Below are 24,053 nucleotides of genomic sequence, written 5' to 3' on the forward strand. Positions count from 1 at the left end.
TTAACAATAATTTTATGCGTTCTGACGTAACATATTCCATGGATTTTTTCAAGTTAATTCTTCTACACAATTAAATGCAACTAAAAGTAAATCAGTCAGAAAGAGAATGAGTCGTAAATAAAGTTAACTGATTGAAGTAGTCAGAGATTTTCCAGTGCAAAATAGAGCTAACAGTATGGGAGGATACGGAGGTCTCGATGTCGGTTGATTAAAAGACCACAGAATCGCCACTCACGTTAATTAATTCACAATATAAAAGACACTACCCTCATCCAGAGATCCACTAAGTCTTTTACGGAATCAGCAGATATCCTGAACGCCCAACTAAAATCCCCAATGTCACGAGAATGGAAAATCACGTGTCTCTAGCGTCATTGTCAATGTAAATTATCACAGATCCGTCTGTAATGTTCTGTAACACTTTTCCTGATCTCGTCCCGGGGATCAAGGATAGTTATTACCTTCGCCCGTTCCCATGCTCGCATCCCCATTGTCCAACCGAATTAATGCAGGCGTCAGCTAGTTTTTTATGAACCAAAAGCTAACAAAAACCAAGAGAACCAAAACGAGGGTGACGAGGCGGGGTGCCCTGCTTCATCCGAGGTCCGTAAACCTCACAAATCCAAAAGTGTATTCTAAATGCGAAAAAAACAAGAGCACGAAAAGACAGGACGAGTGGGGTTGGAACTCGTCCTCGCGACAACACAAAATCTGAAAAGGCAGAAAATCCTAACGGAGACACGATTGTCTGGTTATCGAAGACACCACCCTCGAGAAGCTAAAAGCTGGTGACAAACGGAATGGAAGCGGGAAGGCCTGGGGTTGCTCAGGATACTAGGTCGTGGAGAAAGGGCCAGGATCCACGAATACGCGAATCTAATAATTCGTAAAAGAGAGACCACGGAGTAGCACGACGCGGCGATCGGGAAACCGAGAATAGGCATGCGGGAGTCCGAGACGCGGAACTAGCCTCGAGGACCACCTCGCCGAGAGCACGACGTAAGGTAGCGGAATGCCGGAAAGCCGAGAGCGTGGGGGAGTAAGTCACCCCAATCTTACACTATCGAGAGCATGACGGCCACCCTAGGGTAGCCCCACATATAGAGAGCATAGCCAACGTACTCTCCCCTGCGATGGCTTGTAGGCGAGAACGCGTCGGAGAGGAGGACAATGTATGGAAGGGCCACATACTCCGACTGTACCGCCACTGCTCGCAAATTAACTTGCAGGATTGCAAGGCTGTGACTCATGTGCTGAGTCGCATCCTTGTACTGGAGCAAACAGATATATGTCTAATCCAGGAGCCCTGATGGTACGAAGGCTCCGTCAGAGGCTTTGATCTGGTTGCAGAGGAACTGTTCTTTTCTCGTGACACCTCGGGACCGAGGGCTTGCATTGCTGTCGGGAAAGCGTGTAGGCCCAGGGGGGTGGCGAACTTCTGTAACAGGAATCTCGTGGCGGTTATGGTTTGACTGCATGAAAGGGGACCGATCGAGGACATCGCCTTCTCTTTGGTGTATCTCCCGCATGAAATATATGCTGTGGAATACAATAATAATTTAGTATTTTTAGTAGTATGTTGAATTATTTCAGTAATTCTGTCTCGATAATTTTCGCTAGAATTTATGTGAATGATTTTAAGTAACTATTTGAGTTATTGCTTTGAACAATAAATTCCTGCAGGTATTCCTCAAATTTATTTTCTTTCCTTCCTTTTGAAGGTACTATGGTTTCCAACTGGGGCCAGAAATTTTCTATGTTTTGGGTGTAGATTCTTTCGTCAGGGCTAACGTAATTATATTTATGGTTAACCTAGTTGTGGGTATAACAATATTTTTGTAACTGTCTGTACGGTCTCCATCCATCTATGTAAATGGCGGATTCGTCTTCTACCAACATTTTGATATTATGTAACAGTGTTCCCGTTGTCATATCTTTTATCTGTGTAAGGAAGATGTGTTTTGTTTTTCTATCAATTCCACCTAATATTCAAAACCTTTTAGGGACGTGTATCGAATTCTCGCCAGATACAACATCTCATCTATCTGAACAATACTATTGTCTCCCCTATTTTTTGAAAACAATTACCATTACTATAGTAAATTGTTGGTAATCCTACCAATTGTTTTCAGTGAAATTGCCAATTCATTTTTCAACCACATTTGGGTTGGCTGTAAGTACATTAGGTATATCTATGTTCTGAGGGCCGTCTCTATAGGTATTTTCATATTTCCGAAATTCATATTGTTTCTCACACTTATTTTTGCATGACACCTTAAACCATTGAATGATTGCCTTCTATGGTTCGTTCTTTGGCAGTTGTATTTGAGGCTTTTCAGGTCACTTCGTGTTTGCACGAAACGATTTGTAAATTAAAAAAATATTCTATCCCTACCTTTTTCCGATTTCTTATATCTAGAATTTGGTGCAGAACTAATTGTGCCATGCCAAATTACTCTATGATGTTAGCGGATTTATAAATTTGAGAGAATTTCGTCACTTTCTTATCATTATTTGAAGTTATTTTATGCTGGATTCCGACGTAACTGGTTGATTTTTTGCAGCCTTATTGGTCCCTGAATTCTTCACTCATGGCTCTAGCGGCAATTGTGTCATTTCCCTATCGAGTCTCTTTCTGTGCACCCCGAAGGAGTTCGAGCAATATTAGGTCTGGGGCATGGTTTTAAAAAAAAACCCTTCAGTTACCATAATGCCGAAATTTTGAAATGCGGTTGAAAAAATTCAGGCATTTCACCATAACAGGTTTTCACAAATTTCCCTGAATTTTCTGCGAAGAGATTGAATGGTTTCATGATAGATTTGCTGATTTTCGGGTGCCTGTAGCAGACGATGAGATCCGAGAGATCAAGAATTTGAGCTGCCATGTATTGAAGTAATTTAGTAATTTTTTTTGTCGATCTCGTGACGAACATGTTTCATAACGCGTTTTCGGCGAATCAGAAGCTGCTGGACTACCTTCACGATGGGTGATTCAGATATTTCGCTACTTTCGCCTGGTCTTCACCTTTAATATCACAGCTGTTGATATGAATAGTATTGAGAACAGATTTCCTCTCTGTAATTGCAGTTATAGGGCCTTCGATCTTGGGACTTTGAATTTGGCATTGATCTGTCTAAGAGTCTATGGGTCGTTGTAAGACTACTGCATTTAAATACGGTTCTACACTCCTGGTAGCAACTAATGCTTGAAATAGGTGTTCTGACAGGCTCTCAAATATTTGATATGGATGTTAATATACTTCTCCGTATTTAACTACGTTAGAAAAACTTTGACTGCAACCAAATCAATATCGAATATCACTGAAAACATCAAAGCCAACTTCGTAGTAAGTCGAAATTTTACACAATATGGAATCACTTTTTGTTTTTTCTAATTTTCGGATTTGAATCGAAGGTTGGTTTCCAGTTTTGTGTTGAATACCACTAACAATACCAATAATAATTCCGATGTCTATGTAACGAGTACTTAAGTTTGAACGGTATTTCTTGTAAGGAATTTCATAAAAATCATCCAATATCCGAGTATAAGGAATTGTGACCGGCGGCGAAACATAATACAAAGCGTAGTTTTTCGGCAAAATAATACGAAGTCCCCTTGCATAATAGTACTCCACCGTTGAAGCTGTATTACTTAATTTAGCTGGAATTTCGCAATTCTTTGCATACCATATGATCTCCTGCAAACGAAGGAGAAAATCTGGAAGGTTCCCTTGTTCCCAGAGATAAGCTTTATTAACTAAACTAATGTAAAAGTTAGGATGGGAGGATCTCCCGTATTCTCCGCGTAATTCACCTAATTTCCTAGAATTGTAGTTAAGGTAAGTTAAGTGAAGTTAAAAGTCGCGAGTGGGCGGACTAATCTCCCTGTGGCCAGCGAACTCGGTTCGGAGACATGGTAGCTCCGCCTAGATTGGGCCGCGGATTCAATCTCCCGCCCGGCTTCTGTAGCCAGTTTTAGCAAGTCCGAACCTTTCCGATCCCTGATCTGATCGCTCGTAGGAAAGCCAGTTCCCTATCATTGCAATCTTATCACGGCTAAAGCTACAGGCTGTCCTCTGATTTTGCTTTGTAGAATCTGCACAAGGCATCTCCGCTGATGCCGATGATTTTGCAATAGACCTTGAATCTCCCATGTCCTGTGAGGAGCTTAATCACTGTACTCAGGCTTTTCCTGTCCATGTTTAGTAGCTGTCTAGCTCTCTAACAGCTCTGGCCGGGCATAGTTGTCCTGGCTTTCCTGCAGTTTTTCATATTTTTCCAGCTGTTGAAATGTTTCCGCCGAATCTTGCTCTTGATAGCTTTATTGCCCACAGTTTAGAGGACGTTAACCAGTTCCGCTTCGGTTGCACTCAGCGAACGTTGCTTCGCCAGTCTGTCCGCTCCCTCATTACCGTGGATGCCTTCGTGCCCACGTTAGTGTCATCTCGTTGTATTTTTGCAGCCTTTCTCGCTCCTTCATGGTTTCTCTGACCAGCTCTGAGTTCTTGCTGGGTTTTAAGAGTGCTATTACCGCGGTCTACCTCACCAAATATATATATACCTCTTCAGCGACTGCCTATTTTCCAGTAGTTCTGTATACTTTTTGATGGCCAGAACTTCTGCTTGAAGCACTGTGGCATTGGTCCCAAGGGACCAAGTATTTTCATAGTGCTCTGCCAGTCCGTACAGTCCCGTTCCAAAACGGTCATTGTATCCCGAACTATCCGTGACGTGAGTCTACTTGCCTGGTATTCTCTTGAAAGTTTTCGAGTATTCCCGTTCAGGTATACAACTCCGAAAGAGCTTCCTGATTTTGCATTTCCTGGTGATTCTGTCATGATGTTTATTCAAAGGGCCTTTTCTCAGGATGCCTAGCACGACTGGTGGTGCTCTGGTTGGGACCCATTCCCCTTGACATACGGACCTATATGCTGCTGATTTCGCATCGCCCACCAGCACGAGGTCAAGCGGTGGTAAATCGAGGGCTACTTCCAGGGCGTCTGTAAGCGTAGTGTTAATGGCCCCTGTCGCTGCGGTCAGGAAGCTCCCTTGGAGGGCTTTGAGCCGGTTCGTTACTTCCGCCCTTCTTTTTCACCCTGGACTACCAGACCACTGCCGTGTACAAGAGTCACGATAGCAGCACCATTTTATAAAGCCATATGCTGGTTTTGGGAATGAAGCTCCAATCGCTGTTGGCTCCTTTGCATGCCCACAGAGAGGCGTAAGTCTTGCCAGTCTGTGTCTTAATGTGCTCCTTCCAGTGAAGCTTCTAGTCCAGCTGTACTTTCAAATATCTCACCGTGGTGGCGTATGCAATTTTTGATCCTCCTAGTTTAGGAGTCACCACTTCGTATTTCCTGGTGAATATCATGGGGGACGTCTTTTCAGGGTTGACTAATAGTTTCGTATCGCCAAGCGAATAGCTTCATCCAATCCTTTAGTGTGGTTAGGAAACTACTCCTTGCAATAAATATATCAGGAGACCCTCTTCGTTTAGTTTTTCTTATCAACCACTAAGTACCACAGGAGTAAGGACAAGACATCGCCCTGTGGACATCCTCCTGTAGCGGACACTGGGTCACTAGGTAGGTCGAGATATTAAATAAAAAAAGGTGAACCCTTCAGGTGAGTTCACCGTAAGTAGTCACGACAGGCAGTGTCCGCAGGAGCAAGGATCTTATAAATCTCACGTAGTGGGGGCTATTGCGTGGGACTAAGTGCTGAAGTACACAATGGTTATAATATGAGGACTTAGAACAAAAAAAGAACCATACCCTTTTATTATACTTCACTTGGGATGCGGAATAGTAAAAGTGCAAGGTAAAAAACCAGGGGCGGGGAGGAGAAAGGTGTAGGAGAGAATAGTGTAAATCAGGCATGGGCAATCTCCAGGTAGCTCGGAGAAGAGCCATAAACTCGAATTAGAAATTCAATAAAGTTTACAACCATTTCAATAATAAGGGTCTTAGTACTAGCATAGTGGGGACAGTAGTGGGGGCTTCACAGGTACTAAGGTGGGGAGTATCCCATGAAGTGTCTGGCAAGAATTTATCCTCCGGAAGGCTAAGACTTGTCGCGCATCTCATTATTTTTTAATGCACACATGAAAAAAAATTGAAATTTTTCTGATCGACTTATTTCGCTGCTTTTCCTTTACTTGAGTCTCATTTCTCCACTTTTCCTTTTCTTAAGCGTCACCCCCACTTCGGTTGATCTCAGCGGAGGAGAAGGGCCTTTACGACCCGGGTCATAAAGGCCCATCACCCGATACAATGGGCTTTCGTCTACCATTTGTTACGCACTAATAGAGGTCGGGAGCACGACTTACTTTCAGAGCAGAGTTTGCCCGGCCCTGGTGTAAATAGTGTTGGTGTATTTTTCCGACCTACGGTGGTAAAAATAAATGGCAGGAGGGAAGGGGTGATCTTTTGGTGTTTCCTCTTCGAAGTGGATTCCGGAGAACTTCAAAAGAGATCTACTAGATCTACTAGATCCTCTAGCACTAATGGGGTTGAAAACTGCTCAAACACGCTTCTTTAGCCCTTGTGATGATGATGATGTGACTCAGGAGGCGCTGGTCGTGTTGATAGATCTGAGTTTTCCACTCAGGCAAAACTTCGTTGTTCGCTAGCTTTATATTGCTAGGCGTGGAGAATTCTCGGAACTGCACACTCAGGACAAACTCAGTTGTAGGCTGAGAGATTTACCAGGTCAGTGCTGGCTTGACGAGAAGATTCCCTGAGTTGCACACTCAGGATGAGCTCAATTGTATGCTGAGAGATTTACCAGGTCGGGGCTGGCTTGAAGAAATGGAGTCGATGTGACGCGATCTGATGCGGAAAATCGAGTTGCTCACTCGAGCTTGTATCGATGAGAGCGGGCGACATTGCAAAGCTGCTTCCCAACAGACGGGTCCAGACGGGTCAGCTTTAATAATGAGCAGGGCCCTTCGTTGGTAACCAACGGTCGAAATTTTAGTTTGGACACGTTGGTTGTGATTAAGGTTGCGCACTCGATCTGGAGTTGCCAGGAGAGTCGAGTTGTACACTCGGAATACGTTCAGCGGTGACGTCAGAGGGTGGTCCTGCAGAGTTGCTCCCTTGTAGACTGGTCCTGAACAGTTGATCTGGAAGACGAGCAGGGTAGCACTTGAAGATCTCGAGTCGAAGATTCGATTGAGGCCGACTGTATTTGGTGAAAAACCGCCCTTTATATACTGTTCGGGCGTGATTCCCCTACGGCCGTTGATATTTTGAGATTTCGTCATCCAACGTTTTTTGAGGTATGGTAGGAGGCATCTTCATATCTTTAACAATGTATTCAAAAGGGATGTTTCTGGGCAATGTACTCTCATGCGGATGTTATCCCCTTTTCTCTAGGCGCGGGAGAACTTTTTGAGAAAAAGACGGAACAAGCGCACATTGGCCTCTCTCTAATTAATGTTCTGCTAATGTCAAAAGTGGCATGTTTACGCATTTTTCTGACGTCTATGACCCATAAAGTTGACACCTCCTTTGACGATGGATAACTATTGTTCATTAGAAGGCTCGCGTGTCAAATGGAGTGGACCCTTTGAGGCTGGAGATGTTCCCTTGTTTGGACAACAAGAAATTATCTGGTGAATTGTGCCAATTCCTGGAAGCCATCTCATAACTTTCGTTGGATATGTGGTGTAGATGACATCATGTTCCCGACCCCTGGTTCCCTGTAACCAATGGGGGAAAGCATTCGGAGGGATGTACCCCCTATTGGCCTACCTTTTCTTTTGTCGATATCGGCAAACCCGTGGTTGAGGTGGTCTATCTCTAAATTGCCGACATTTTTAATTCTTTGGGGCAGCTTCTATCTGCGGTTACCATTGGAGGGTTGTTTAAGTTATTGGCCTCTAGATTTAATACAGGGAAGAAAAGAAGTGAAAAGGATTTCTTTAGCTGTCCCTTTGAGCAATTGTGTGGTTCCTTTTTAGATGATGCGTCGTTCCCAGGTGTTGTCGCCTTGATGGCCACTCTTTAACGCCTTGCATGCTATAATCACGACCACTTTAATACCTGCTAGGTGGTCCCTTTCATTGTAGTTACCTCGCATAATCGGTATTTAGGCTGGATATACCGACATTCATTGTGTGGAGTTTTCTCAAGCCCCCTTTTTTGTTGTTACACCAAGTTTTCCACATATACAAAAATTTTAACGGTAGTAACTGCGGCGTACGCAATACTCCTATAGAGTAACCTTCTACTTTCGCTCCGTTGTCAGATGCAGTCAATGACTTGCTCATCAACATGCCTCGCGTCCAGTCAGTGATAGTCTGTGCGTAACCCTTTCTTGACATGGCTTTCGTTATGGCATCTTACTTAGGGCCGTCAAACGATCCTTCGATGTCGAAAAAGATTCCCATTGCGTAGCCCTTCTCCTGTATTTCCTCGTCGAATTTTTTCTCAAGATGGTGCAGATGATGGTGGTCTGTCTCTCTCATATTGTGATGAGGACAGTGGTTGGTCTATTTGCAATGAGCTTTTGATGTATGTGTCCATCGGCCTTTCCAGCGTTTTGAGGAAGAAAGAGGTTAGACCGATGGGTCAGAAGTCTTTTGGCGTAACGTAGCCATTTTTTCCAGGCTTGGGTAGGAACACAATTTTTGATTCTCCCCAGACCTGCGGTACAGTTCTCAAGGCCACTGGCTCCGGTAATGTTGGTGAGTGGTCCCAAGATGGTGTCGATTCCCATCTGCAGAAGCACTGCGTAAATGCCATGTGGTCCTGGCGTTTTTAGGGGTTTGAAGCGGTTTATTGCCCATTCTATCCCTCGAGGATACCCGATTCTAGCTGCAACAGCCGAGTCTCGAGGTTTGTATTGCCCTCCTGTTGTATTAGGGGTCTGTTGCGCATCGTCCTGTCTTGTGAACTCAGAAAAGTCTTCATTCATCAGTAGTTTCAGTGTCTCTTTGGGGTCCAGGTGTAGGTGGTATCCGGTTTGATCGAATCGCCTAGATTGGCCCTTCCCCGCATTCCCAAGACTTTCACCAGTCTTGAGGCTTCGGACAGACTCCCGATGCCGCTGCTGAAATTTTTCGAACAATCGTTTCTGGCCTTCGGTAGAGCTTTGTTGTACTTTCTCTAGTGATTCCTGCGTTCCTCCAGTGCTTTCCTCTTGTGTATGATATCGCGATACTTTTTTACCTTGATTCATGCTTTGTTGTTCCACGAGGTAAACTTATTGGTTCCTTTATGAGTTTCTAAGATACAATTGTTTTGGAAGGAACATCTAACCGCCCCTCCGAAGCTTTTGGCTGCATGCTCTAATTGTCCTTTATTCTTAAATCTGCCTGGATTCTCTATGAGAGCTCCTCTCTGTAATCGTTCCAGTTTGTGATCATTGGATCTCTCCGTTGAACTAAAAGTCCACCCGTCCAGCCAAGCCTAGGCGTATCTGACTAAGATCAGCCCCCCGATCTGGGCTCCGTCCAGACCATCCAGTCCCCTACTCTGTCCACCAAGCCAGCACTTGTCTTCTACGGTCTATGAAGGTCGGTCCCGTCCCCCTATTTAGACGGAGGAGGGTTTATCTCATTATGAAGTTGTGTTAGGGCTTCACCCGTTGCATTGGTGTTGGAGCTCCGTCATCCTGCGTGATGGTAGTTCACGTCGGAACCTAGCAGGAATTCTACTCCGTCTCCCTTCACAGTGATTATCAGATCCTCGACTTCTCGTGTCGGGGGATGCTCTACGGAGTCGTATGGCTATAGGCTGGCCTTACCATGCACTCCGAGATTCTGTTTCGTCGTATTTGGTTTTTTTTTCTGGCTGTCGCCAGATTTCCTTCCCCATTGCTGGGCTGTGGTACGTAAATGGCGACCATCCCTTTGATAATGAGACATGCCCTTATGGTCTTTTCCCCAGGGTTTGCATGAGATAACTTAACCTTCCTATCTACTTACCAGGGTTCTTGGATGAGAGCTAGATCATATCTAGTGTCCTGCTGAGAATATCTGCGACGCTTTTGCTATGATGCACGTTAATCTGGACTCTCTCGTTTATCTTGTGAGTCATTAAAAGGCTCACTTGACTTCATCAACAGTTTTTTCTTCTCCCTTGCGATTCTTCTCGAGCAACTTTACAACTGCTCCTTGAGTCCCGCAGTCAGGCCTGAAGTTGCAGATTTTTTAACTCTTCAATGTCTTGTCGCCGATCAGTGCAGCGCAGTGGGCTCTCGCGGCTCATTTCCTCTCACTGCCCGACATGACGACTCAATTCTCGGGGATCAACCCCTCGTTCTGCCGTCCTATCAGCTTAATAGCTACTTGGGCCGCCACTTCCTCGTCATCTAGGTACACTACCACCCCATGGCGCTTAGGTAGCTCTTAATAGGGAATAGACTGTTCAGCCACATCCCCGAAGTCTCCGCGGTGCAACCTACAATAGTTACACCGTCCCTGTCGCAGATACCCTCGAAGATTGGTGCCTTTTCTCCCTGTGATAGAGAGAGGATCTGAGACCTCCGGTGTATTTGATCCTGTTCTTCGGGAGTCCAGAGATTGTTAGGTTTTCCATCTGGTTCATGCTAGTCCCAGATGGACTTTGTGCACTCCGCACCTCAGTAAAGGAATTTAGAGAGACCCGAGAGAATCGCAGTTAAAAGAATTAAAAATTTTTTTGAATACAGACTGATAGTGCAACATAAGCAGCACACTTCTGAGGTCAATTTGTTCATAACCCGAGCGATTTGAAAATTTTATGTAAAAAATACATGGAAATTTCCTCTATTTGAGACAAAATAATATAATATAATATAATAAGCTGACTTACCGTTTTTTTTTGTAGCTATTGTGAAGAGGATTCATATTCAGAAGTTCAAATGGTATGGCCGTTAGATTCAAGAAATAACACGGAATCAATTATCAGGAAGAAAAAGTTTTTATAAACTGCCAGAATCCTAATCAATGATAAAATCGGCTTGAAGAGTCAGAATTAGAATAACCATAATTATGAGTAACTGAAGAGAGAACTAAATGAGTCGAGTAATAAAAGACTTCGCAGATTTGACAATTAATAGTCGAAATCAAAATAACTATAAATCAAGATGTTCAGTAGAAACTATCACGCAGTGCAAGAGATCAGTCACGCAATATACAACACTGAGAATCACTGCAATCGCCATTTTGCTGTTCGGGTGGTGATTTAATCACCTAGTTAATAAATAGAAAAATGTTAACTTTCGTGAGGTAATTGGTTATTTTCCTGTGATGGGAAACTTTGCAGTTCGTCAAGCGGTTCGTTGAACAAATACACTTGATTGTTTATAATGTGGCAGTTATGGTTGCTGTATCGTAAAATTTTTGTTGCACAGTTTTCGTTAAAGATTTTATGGTGAATAGTTGAAAAAATTAGCTACAAAATGAGCCTGTTCCGTTTGGGGTTGACCTTTTTGAACTTGCAATATAAATTTTTGGAATTCAATTGATTTAACATGTGTTTAAATAGAGTATCGTCGATTCGAATTTTTTAAAATATCAACGGTTCGATAGTTTTCGGAAAAAACATGTGAGGAATGCCATTATAAGGAACTGCATATAGCTGTTATTGCTAAGAAATTAGTCACAAGCTTTCGAATGGATTTTCTGATACTTGGAAAATAAGAATCCTCATCTTTTGAGTTGAACAAGAATGCTTTAAAAAAAAAATTAAACAGTAATTTCATTGATATTGCTCATAATGTTTTCCTTTGATCATAAAGAAGATGTAAAAAAAATCTCATGTACAATATGTTATAGCTTGACAATAAATCATGCGATTCTCTCCATATTCTGGCACGATCAAAAGCCTATTAATATCAATTTTTTAAGCGATCATTAGTTCTTTTCTAATAATAGTGACTCAAGTTATCGTTGAAAATCAATTTTCAATAAAATACGAATTGTGCGAAAGTGAACAGAGTTCCCCAACAAATTTCACGTTCTTTAGTTTGAGTGAGTATTTCACATTTCCTATTTGAATTCTCTGAAGAATCATCCCTTTCACTTAAATCGGTATGATACATTTCTATTCAGTAATTGGTGAAGTATTGCAACCTTCGTATGTTGCTGAGGACTTCTGCGTAATTATATTAATTTCCTTTTGTAAAGGCCATTATGCGGTTTTCATCAAATTAGATCATTAAATAGAGATATTATCAGCATGCATAATTATTTTTGGGTAAAGAACTTGAATACTGTATACTTCATAACTTCATGACAAACCTTCACATTGTACTCAACCACTTAACAGCTCAACACTCAACACTCAACCTTCTCTAGGTCCGCTGTATGGATTCTCAGCAGGATTGGGAATAACAGCTGGAGCTCATAGGCTTTGGGCGCACAGGAGCTACTCGGCAAAACTGCCTCTGAAAATATTTCTTGCGTGTCTCTATTGTGGAGCTGGTCAGGTTAGTTTTTTTTGTATTTTTATAGTCATATATGTAAGATGTTGGGCTGACTGAGGAAAAAACGATCTCAACAGCGAGAAATTTCCATTGGAAATTCGTACGAAAATTACCTTTAAAGTTACAGAATTGCGCAGTAATCTTGAAGTACTGAAACCTAATTCTAAATATTACCGTTAAGTGGCCATGTTACTTTCCATTCCACCGTCGTATACACTACGAATTTTGAAACCTGCTATTTTTAGGTAAATCGGTTGTTGCTTTTGATGAAAAATGAATTACGAGTGTGAAATGTGATTACAAATCGAGTAAAAATTCCTTCTTTTCCAAAATATGATGAAAAAAAGGAGATTGAGTTACCACAGAAAAATACAACACTAACACTTTTTATTTCATTGATATTTTTTTATTTTCGGAAAATGCGAATTCTTACACGCTGCCGAACATAGCATCCTACATGAATGTATATTTTAATCCATCAATTGGTATTAAAAACTGGAAAAAAAATGGGATTGAAAATAGTTTCTGTAATTCTCTCCATATCGACTACTCAAGGGATACATAGATTGAGGTTGTAGTAAATCTCAGATATTTGGAGATTTCATCGGCATAACCTATACAGTTCCCAAACAAAACTCTCTCAGTGTTAAACTGGAATAATTTATCACGGCATTTTGCGATTTTATAAATTGACAAGAGAATATTTTCTGGTATCAAAAAAATATTTATATCAAAAGTAGTTTTTTCCTCAACGTATGGGCTTCTCCCTCGGGTACTGCTTCAAAATAAAAGAAATATTTTTTGAAAATCCACAAAAAATCGGAGTAATTGATGCAAGATTTTTTTCATGGATTTAATTATAAGAAACAAAAAAAAAACACTTGCATTGGCGACACAACATTAAAATAAAACAGTGCAAAAATAACAATTTTTCAGAGAAAGTTTGTCATGCTAATTTTAGTTCTGCGTGCAATTACAACGATTTTAGAATACCTTATGAACCTCTTTTCTGGGCATTGCTTTAAAGTTAATCAATCATTTTGTCTATTGCTGTGGTGACCGTAGTCAACGTATTGTGATTGTATAAGTTACGATAACACGTTCTCCATCAAGTAGACGTTTGATGAACTTATTTTATTTTGTGGAACGATATGTTCCTCCATAAAAACTGTTTGGAACATACAATTTATGAATTATTCCGGTAATTCGATATATTCATTGATATAATGAGGGAATTTACATTGAGAAACAACTCAGTTGATCTTTAGTTTCAATCGCATGGTCAGTAGAGAGTAGAACATGAAAAAATGAACTTTTAAATTGGATCATTTTTATACGAAAAATATAATTTGATACTAATCGTAAAGCACTTGGTTGAGAGTTGCATGAATACTTCCTTCGCCTGAATACTTCTTTCCTAATACGCCTTCAATGGAGGACATTTGTTGCTTGTCTTCCACCTACAGCCAGCCGACACTGTTAAACGTACATAATATATATGTTTTCAACATGCAACTCGACAAATTATTCTCGTAGTTGACGTATTACAGTGGGTTAACTGAAAGAGCATGCCTAAGTAATTACCATACCTGTTTATTATATCTGTACTCTGGTCTTTATTACACAACCCAGGAAGGCTTATTTTTGTGGGACTGAAAATGCTTTTCGACTATATAGGGGTTACAAATCGAAGCAAAGCCAAGAGATACAACCACACGAGTAATACAATTGGTTTTCGGCCGAATGACGAAAACAGTTTATTTTTAAAAAGTCTCAAAATTATGTTTGACAAACCCTCAGTAACGCACTTTTTGCACTTGCATAGAGTGTCACATTAGGTACAGTTTAGTGTAGGTTTCGACAATGACTATTATTTTCGTCGCAAAATATCTCAACATTTGGTTACTTTTTTGCACTAGAACAGTGGATACCATTGAATATACCCATAATTACCTCTCATAATGATATCAACCTTACTGGCGTGAGAATTCCCCCTGGGCATTCCTTTTCATCGCACTATACTCATAAAGTTACGTTTTGCGCAAACTTTGTATGCATAAAACCAGGCTTCGAATGAATTCTCGGATTGATGGAATATTTCATGTGATTCTGTATGATCTAAATCAGAAACTATCTTTACAAACATTGCTTGACCACAAAAATCGTTTATCCGCCATGGAATGTCTAAACCGGCATGTTCCTCTCAAAAAACTAAAAATAAATGTTTTTTTATACCGTTTTTTGGCGACAATCATATCAAGATTCTTATTTTAATATGTATTAAATATAATTTTCATCACGCTGTGCTGAAAAGTGACTTTATAGGCACAGTTGATGTTTCTAGAAGTGCCTATAAATCACTTAATCCACAAATTGTAATGAAAAATCATGTTCAATCCATGTGCAGCAATGTAGTCTACAGCTCGTGGGAGTTTATAACACGAGCCGAAGGCGACTTACACTATTATATAAGATGAATATTATATGTGACATATATTGTATATATATTGCCTATGTAGATAAATATCAGGAAAAGCAACTGGGGCCGTGATGAAAAAAATTGGTTGTTTTTATATTTTCCCCCTCTTTGAGAGTTTTATTATAATGTATGAGGTGATTAAATGTGCAATAGATCTTTGTCAAATTTTTTTTCATGGAGAAAAATATTAATTTGGAAAGCAAGTCGCTTTCTTCCCCCCGAAGATCCTAGATCAAGCCCCTAGGATCTGGGTGCAAACAATGTTTTTAATTTTAACATCTTCCTTATCTCTAGGATTTTATAATTATCCTTACTCCTCTTCTAAACCTCCTAGATCGACATATTGAGCTGCCATGAAGAACATTTTTTTTATATTGTTTTATCTCGCCTTTGAGGGTTTTATCACTGTCGAGAAGGCGAATATATTCGACATCAACCGTTGTTTAATGAAAAAAATTCCCCAAAGATCCTAAATGGGCCCTTGGACCCTGTTGAAAACCGATTTTTTTATATTTCCATATTTTTCTCATCTCTGAGAGATTTATTATCGTCTGAAGCGAATATGTATTCAATTTGAAGTGTTCGATGATCATAAAATTCAAGTGTGGAGATATAAATCATCAGCATGGTGCTTATTTCGTGGTAAAATTGTAATCAAAATAGAGGAAAAAGAATAATGAATTGCAGTAAAGAACGTTTTTTATGAAAATTGTTTATTTCCCAGGATAAATGAACAAAATGAAATAAATAGAGAAATGGTTAGGTGTCAACCGTCATGAAATGTCAAATCAGGCATTTCTATTTTTTCATCTATCCCTAAAAATAAACCATTTTTCTAAAAAAAACGCTCTTTACTGCAATTCATTATTCTTTTCACTATGTTTTGATTACAATTTTACCACAAAATACTGATTCCTGGCACCAGGAAATGTGTTGAAAAATTAGGCTAAAATGTGTCCACCCGGGCCTTAAATCGCTGAAAATAAACCCACATCAAATTGAAAACAGGGATTTACGCGGCACACACAAATTGGATAAAATTATTTCACAATTAATTTGACTGATTTAGCAATGTGAACGATCCACCAACTTCAAAATGTTGATTCGCCCGTAAAAACGTCAAAATTTTGACAATCGCATGAAATTCACATGCAAACACTATCCAACACTGACTCGAATTGTTAGAAAACGCGAACCGAACTTAGAATTGAGTATTTACTTACTAATTCATCCTCAAAGTCCATCAGGTCGTAATCTGCGTCCTCCAATCTCGTCATCTTGCTATAAGGTTATCTCTTCTCAGCGCACTTTCCACGACACGTTTGCCAATCTTTCATTCGTGCGTGAAGCCGATTGCGAACCGACAATATAGCGCCCATTGGAAACAGATGCCGCCAACTTTCCAACAAAAATCTGACAGCTTCAGTTTTTGCGGTAATCTCACCGCCGAAAATATGCGAAAAATCCGTTGCTATGCGCGAAGCTTTTTAATTATGCGTTTCATTGGGAGAGGATGAGAATGAATGAAAAGAGCATACGCGATTTAGGTGATCTAACTAAGTTTGTTTTTTCTTTAAATTTCCGCGTATTGATTTAATTACGGCAATTAGTCTTGGAGGTAGTGGAAAGGGTAGTTGGGTCGTGTATAGATACTCGGGAGCGCTCGGCCTGTTGTTTGAAGGTTCGGAAATGTTTGGGGGTTTCGAAATATGTACTTGGCCGATGAGCTCCGGCTTATCTCGATTGTGAATCCCCAGCCGCTGAGTTTCAAAGAAGCAGAAATCGTCTACACTACCTGAAGTATTTGGGATTTCACCTAGACCCTAAGCATGAGTCGAATGATGGGCTAAGCTTTCCTTCTGTGTCGGCATGCAAAAAACCCATGGGAAGAGACTGAGGCATCAGTCTCAAAGATAGATTATGGCTGTACAAAATGGTTCTGCCACCGCGCCCTACCTTCGTCCAAGTAGTCACACAACACGGACAAGTTGGAAATAATGAACTGACTGAAGGCCTTTCAGGAGAATTGCCTGATCGCCTCTGCGGGGGGCGTAGACAACAACAAACGCATTTAAAATAGCACTGAACCCAGCAGGCCTCGACTTCATGGTGGTCTGCAAAGCAGAGTCTTCAACATACCCGCGCATGTATCACGGACAACGGATCCAGGCGGGAGCGAGACTTGCGAGACTGGATATTCTTAGGCAAATCCCTCTGAGCATGATCCAAGATCACATAACTAGGAAGAACCAAATCCTGAAAGCTTTGACAACTAGAGAGAACATGCACAACTACAAGATCATGCACTGATATACCGATGATTCAGAATGTATATGCCGTTTTGGCGTGGGATTGTACGATTACCCCAGAAAGAATTGATTCGTAGGGGCTAACGCTTCCGTTTGTCAATCGAAAGTTAAGTTAAGATAATACACAAAAGATGATTGCCTAAATTAACGCGATGAACGAATAGACTGTATTTACATTCGATGAGTTTCGATTACATAACGGCAGCCTCTCGATTCGGTTCGGTCATATGCCTATATATTGAAGCCGTTAAATGAGTGATTTAAGGACCGATCCCGATGAGTTTCGATGAGTACTGACTGCTACAACGGACACATACCGTCGTACCTCCCCGTTAATCGGTGGATGATTTTCGTATGGGCGCCATTTTTTTGTGAAAATCACACCGAATTCTGAGTAGTGACTGATTTGCAAAATCGATATATCATGCAAAGCTGTTTACAATCTACCCTATTCTGGAAACACCAAAAAGAATATTTGAAAAAAATTGTCATCTGGGAACCGTGCTGGACGCATCTGCCGATTATAAGCTGGTGAAGTTTCGAAAAATATCGCACTATTAGATCGAGCGCCTCGAATGTGAACACAGGTGTAGTGATAACCCATTGGCTTCAGTGAGTATCGGTTCTATTCCGTAGCGGTAATGGAAGGCGGGGTGGGGGTGGGGCTCATTGGTGGGCCTTATGCCCTACATGACATATAATTTTCAAATGGAGGGAATTCATAATGCCTCGGTTACCAATGTAATTATTATATTTTTGCGTTGGAATCATTCTGCTCCGATTCTCCACTTTCTTCCTTCTCCTTAGCTATCTTCAGTTTTAGTAGGGCAGCCAAAGATTTTTCCTTCCGACTTTTCTGGGTATTTTTGTGAGCATCCAAGGAGGTCTGATGGAGTTTGTAGATCTTTTCAATGAAGAGAGAAATATTATTAAGGCGCGCCAGATATAAGCGACATGTAATGATGCCGCGAGACAAGACAAGACAGGAATGAAATATCTCTTGTCTTGCCATGCAAATTTAGAGTTTGTCTCTTCTATTGTCTTGCTTCAATTGAAAAGAGATGATTCGTCTCTTGTACTGCTGGACTTATGAAAAAATCACGAAAAAACTTTTGTGAAAAAATTTTGCCAAGTGGAGATTTTATTGTATGATCATATTTTCCCATAGAATATTCTCAGCTTTATTCACAAAAAAATACGTTAAATAAGAAAGACGCCCAGCATGTCGTTCACAAATCATATTGATTAGAGGGACTTAACATCTCAAGTGACTGAGTCCAGTAATGTAAATGAATGGAAAGGTCGCCATGGAAACGCTAAAGAAGAAAAAGCATTCTACAAATTGCAGGCCTGAGAATACACATAGCTGATAAATGTTGCCATATGCCCATGTGTGAGCTGACTTTAATTTATGTGCCAGCACTTTCAAAGTAACGATCTTGACAAAGCTAGCGCCACCAACGGTAACTAGCTTCGCCAATCGGCAATTCGATTTTCGGAAAAAAGTCCATTTGGCGCGCCTACTTTGCTGTGTATACCTCAAAAAATACACATATGGGTAATTGAATAGTTCATATATGGGCATCGAAGTTCTAGAAAGCAACAGCAAATTCCGTGGAAAATATTGTACATTCTCCGAAATTAATTCAAAGTTTGAATACATAGTCACTTCCAAAAAATTCGATTGTAAATTATCCTGAATGAACGGTCAATCGTGAAGTCAACTGGAAATCATAGAAATCTTTAATATTATATTTATTTTGAATCAAGTGAGAATTTTTACTACTCCAGGTCGGTAATATTACAATCCAATGATGAAGTAGTGATGGGTTCATCCCTAATGAATTGATCGTTAACAATCGGTACTTCACATCAAGAACCACAGAATGACATAGTGTCAACTAAGATATGTCCTTGATTAATCACCGTTTTCCTTCTCGACAATGAAAGCCGGGCGCGCCAAATGGACTTTTTTCCGAAAATCGAATTGGCGATTGGCGAAGCTAGTTACCGTTGGTGGCGCTAGTTTTGTGAAGATCGTTAATTTAGGAGTGCTGGCACATAAATAAAAGTCAGCTCACACATGGGCATATGAAAAAATCTATCAGGTATGTGTATTCTCAAGCCGGCAATTTGTAGAGGGCTTTTTCTTCTTTAGCGTTTCCAATGGCGACCTTTCCATTCATTTACATTACTGGACTCAGTCACTTGAAATGTTAAGTCCCTCTAATCAATATTATAATGATTTTTCCTCTATGGCCTCACCAAATACTCAAAACCCTAACCCAATGTTATCGATATCCGAAAACACGGCTAAAACCATTACCTTCGTTCTCGCAATTCCGACGACTCTGGAACGACAAAACCATAAAAACCTAAACGAAACTCCGGGGGTAATGAGCAGCTCATTCCACTCCTTAACAATGTGTTTAGGGCGCCAGCCGTTTTTTAGCTACGCGGAATCGACGAACCGCAACCGTAACTCTATCCGTATTGAAAACTCAATTTTTCATTGATCATCCCCAGAATTTCCTATCAACAGAAGCTAATCCTAGAGTCTTGGAGGTACGAGGGTACAGGACTGCTCGGTTGCTCAGTGTGCGGGTCGTGGAGAGAGGGGTGGATTCGTGGAGGAGAGCGTCAATTATCAAACTTCGAAATAATCTCAAGAACCTGAACTAAACTATTCGGGTATTTATAAGGACGGGGATTCGGGTAAGAAAAATAAAAACCAATTGAAGATATCTTTACTTGTTCCACTATTGACCAGACGAAAAAAAAAACTGAATATTGTCCATTAGGAAACTTACAATTAATATAGATTGCTCAGTCTACATTTTACATACGACCGGCATTCGCCCAAAGGAGAAGGATTTAACTTTAATGAAATATAAGGGGAATAATGATAAACGGGAGCTCCATGGGGCAGTAATGGAAAGAGAACGGCTTTTAATTTTATTAAATTACTTATGTTATTCAGATGGGAAAGATAGGAAACTGCAGGGGATTCTAATCGGGTTCGAGCGAGAGAGAGAGATACGACCTTATAATTCCTACCGATCAGTAGGTAGGGCTTAGATTCTATTGGGTAACATTATTCAGTCGTTCGGTAACGACTTTATTCGATTTGGTAGCCCGATTCTTACTAATTTAAAAACTCCGGAATATTTGTCGGTTAGGAAGCAGTTGACCTAGCTGGATAACCATTTCGGTAGCGGAGATGGGCCGCAGGTATAGGGAGTCATTAGGTAGCTTATTTCCCTCGTTAGGTAGCGTTATCCGGGGCTTTGGTAGGGGAATCGGTGATCTCTAACCAAAATCTGCTTTACCTACGGGGCCACCAAAGAGGATTGACCAAAATAGAGGTTCAGTTCTGGGGGTTTGAGTGACCCCAGCGGCATCGTAGTAGCCGACCCCATAAAAGGGAGGGCGGCACACGCAACGCTGGGGTATCGGCTCGTTAACCGACTCAGCGAATCCTCAGTATCAGTCCCGCTGCCACAGGGACCAGTCGAAAGGTGTGATGTTGCTGTCTGTGCTACCAAAATGTTTTTCTTTTTTGCAACTAAACTCAAAATATTGAATGAAAAAAATGAATAAATTGCAGATAACGATTTTCGATAGACATGAAATTATGTCCTATGTATGAGAGTCGTAATTAATTCGGGGAAATTAATAAATAGACAAAAATAGTAAAGTGGGTAGTGTTATTTTTATTAGTTCTTTTGACAGGTGACTGCAGCAATTAACTATCACTATTTCTAGCTTAAATAGAATAAGGAAATTGCGGCAATCTGAAAGAATTCAAGCATGCAGAAAAAAAATCTAGAAAAGTTTTCCTCACTCTTAGCCAATGGTATAAAGCAGTTTATTGGTATTTTCTCGGAATGCGACAATTTCATACGATTGCTCAGTGGAAACGACGAGAAGGTGGTGAGGGATCTTCCACCAGGAGAGGAAGGACATGGAAATAGGAGAGGTTGGATGAGATTTTGAAATAAAACCACAACAACAAATAATAAATTTATATTTTCATTCATATAGTATTTTTTTTTTCAAAGAAGAAACGTAAAACGTCTGGATGGAGAAAAATTGACTTTTAGCAGAGAATTTTTCCATGCGTTTGCGGATGGAAAATTCTCCTGCGAGCGCGACCAATCCCAGTTCTTGCAGAATGATCCATGTTCCTGGTAAATGACGCGAAGAAGCCACTTTCATTGGTGACGGAATAGCTTAAGCTTTGCAATTTCCTTTTTACCATTTCCTAACTGCCGTTTCCTTTCGGTTTATCACGAAGATCTTGTGATAACCATCTTAAATTATAAAAAACAATGCATCTGCTCAGCAATTTGATTGAAAACGACCGATGATGTGCGCAAATTGTTCCCAAAACATCCGAAAACCACTGGGGATACTCGCGTTTCAACCACTGTTCAAAAATACTAAGGAATTTCCCTTGAAGTTTTTTGTTATGAAGATTTGGCTTAATAGTGCCTGCGAAAATCTTGAAACCGGCGGAAACTACATTATTGAAATCGTTTGTCGGCACGCTCAATTTTTCAAAATGATCCCCTTCTTGACTAGAATACGCCCGCTAGAATATTACAATTTCATTCGCGATCTGAAGTTGAGTATTTGTCTTCGACATAAAAGATTGACAGTTATCACAGTGGAATTTTTTGAAACACGACTGACTGACGAAACCTGCAACGTAACGAATTGAGGATTCATTAAGAGACGCGTGATTACCCGCGGATTTAACGTCATCTATCGTAAGAGTGACGGGCTCGAATTAAAAATCTCCTTCGTTATGAAGAGTTGCGCATTCGTTTACTTGTATATTGGACAGTGAATCTTCCAACGCACCGGTCGTTGTGACGTCACTGGCTAATAAACAAGTAGTATCATCATTTTGGCAATTTGCACCTTTCGGAGGCGAAATTACAGCATCCAGGAACATGGATCGCTGCGCACAAAATCTAATTTGTCTCGCGGATGGATTGACATTATGCCCCCATTGCGATCGCCAGAAACCGAATAGATTTTCTAGAGGATCTTGATTGAGATGTCCAGTCAGAAGGTATGGAACACCCTCTGCCCGAAGATCTTCCCATAAAGCCTGAATACTTTTGATCGTTAATTCAAAATAGTTAAAGGTAGGGGGATTCTTCCCACCTTTAACATTCAAATTAGCGAGCCACAGTAAAGCCTTGTTCAATGCATCCTCTACGCGAGTATCACTTTGCGGTAAACCGCGACGAAATGGATTTGAATCGGAACGGCAACGTGCATTGAGGCAATCAAAGAGTCTGTTGACTTTTTCGAGAAAATCCGCGGTCGCAATGCATGATTCATGCTTTAAATCCCCACTTACATAACTCGTGCGCAAAGCTTGCGAGACCGAATGACAAAAAACTTGAGCTGCCATAGAAACGTTCATCTTCGAAAATCGATGCATTTCGACATGCCTATCCGTGAGTTTAGGAGCTGCCCGCAAGACACTAGATTTTTCTACTTCCCGAAGCTCTCTGATTGCCCCCCAAGAGATTGTGTTCCCAACAACCTCCCTCTTCCTATCAGAGACAATACTTTTCTCGTTGAAACCGATTCCTTCATCATTTGAAAGCATCGTTTCCTCCTCAAAAAGTCTTGTTTCTTTTGGAGAAGAATGAGTTTGCATCACTTGGAGCTGATAATCATGCGCGAAAAGATTATTGCGCATTCCTTTGAGGAGATGAGGTGGATCGAAGCCAAAATAGATTTTGTGATCTTCAAACAAGTAGAATTGTGCATTCCTTCCAAAAGCTTCGCCATTATTCGAGACATCTTGCGTCAGATCATCTAAGGAGATAGCAGGAGTACCGGCGTCAACTTTTTTAAAGGATTTCGTGATCAGAGCGTTGATGGCCGAAACATTGGCCTGTGCTTGATCACAAACAATGAACTTAACTCGAAGATCACAATCATAGACTTGATGCACAGCCTCATCTACCATACACTGCAAGACATTGCTTCTAACCGAGCCATTTGAAATAAAATAAGCAATCGGTTGCTTCCAAGATGATCGCAAACCTCGAATCATAAATACCAATGCGTGATTACCGATTTTATTCGACCGACCATATTCTCCTAAGTTCTCGAAACCCGTAACACAATCCAAACACGAGTCATACTCTAGTAACTCACGAATTGACATCTCATCAAACATGAGTGTGTAATCTTTTTCATGATCTTCCATTTTCTCTACTTTCTCTCTCAATTTAGCAAAAACTACAGCGTTGAAGCCAGGAGAAATGACCGTTTCATTCATCCATTTTCTTATCAAAGTATCGCACGGCAATGAAACTCCTCGTCTCTTTCGTAAAAAACGGTATACTCGAGGACCTCTAGAATGAATTTGTAACGCGAAATCTTGCTCTTCTTTGTTCCACGCCCGTTTTCGCGAATGACGAAGTTGCATTTTAACAATGGAAAGGCTTCCACCGCTTAAATGCTGCGCTGCACCGGAAATTACCTCTTGTACTGATAATTTTTTCGGTGTCAGTTTAGCCTTCTTCAATCGTGAAATTTTCCTACTCAAAACTTTAATCTTTACGCGTTGTTCAATCAATTTTGCCCGTTGTTCATTCATTTGTACGCGTTGTTCATCGATTTTACTGGACAGTGCATCTAATTTACGTTTTAAAGCTGCTTCAGCCGTGTAGCTTGATGGTTCAGGATGAGCATTTTGCAGTTCTCTTCTGAGAGCAAAAGGGTAATCCCGATGAAGCTCATTGAGAGGACCATCAGATAGAGCTGGGATGGCGTTTTCGACCCTGCCCATTACCGCAATAGGTGTGGCGCCTTTT

General features: G+C 40.9%; 1 protein-coding gene across 5 annotated transcripts in view; it reads left to right on the forward strand.

Annotated features, from left to right (window-relative positions):
• LOC105270713 (acyl-CoA desaturase) overlaps positions 1 to 24,053 on the forward strand; it is a 316,759-nt gene that overhangs the window by 157,138 nt on the left and 135,568 nt on the right. For all 5 annotated transcript variants that reach the window (XM_011311831.1, XM_011311830.1, XM_011311829.1 and 2 more), the window contains one exon: positions 12,290 to 12,420. In XM_011311831.1, coding sequence (XP_011310133.1) covers positions 12,290 to 12,420 — 131 coding nt within the window. The remainder of the gene's footprint in view (positions 1 to 12,289; positions 12,421 to 24,053) is intronic.

The sequence above is a fragment of the Fopius arisanus genome, unplaced genomic scaffold (assembly GCF_000806365.1).
Source record: "Fopius arisanus strain USDA-PBARC FA_bdor unplaced genomic scaffold, ASM80636v1 scaffold00093, whole genome shotgun sequence".
NCBI lineage: Eukaryota > Metazoa > Arthropoda > Insecta > Hymenoptera > Braconidae > Fopius > Fopius arisanus.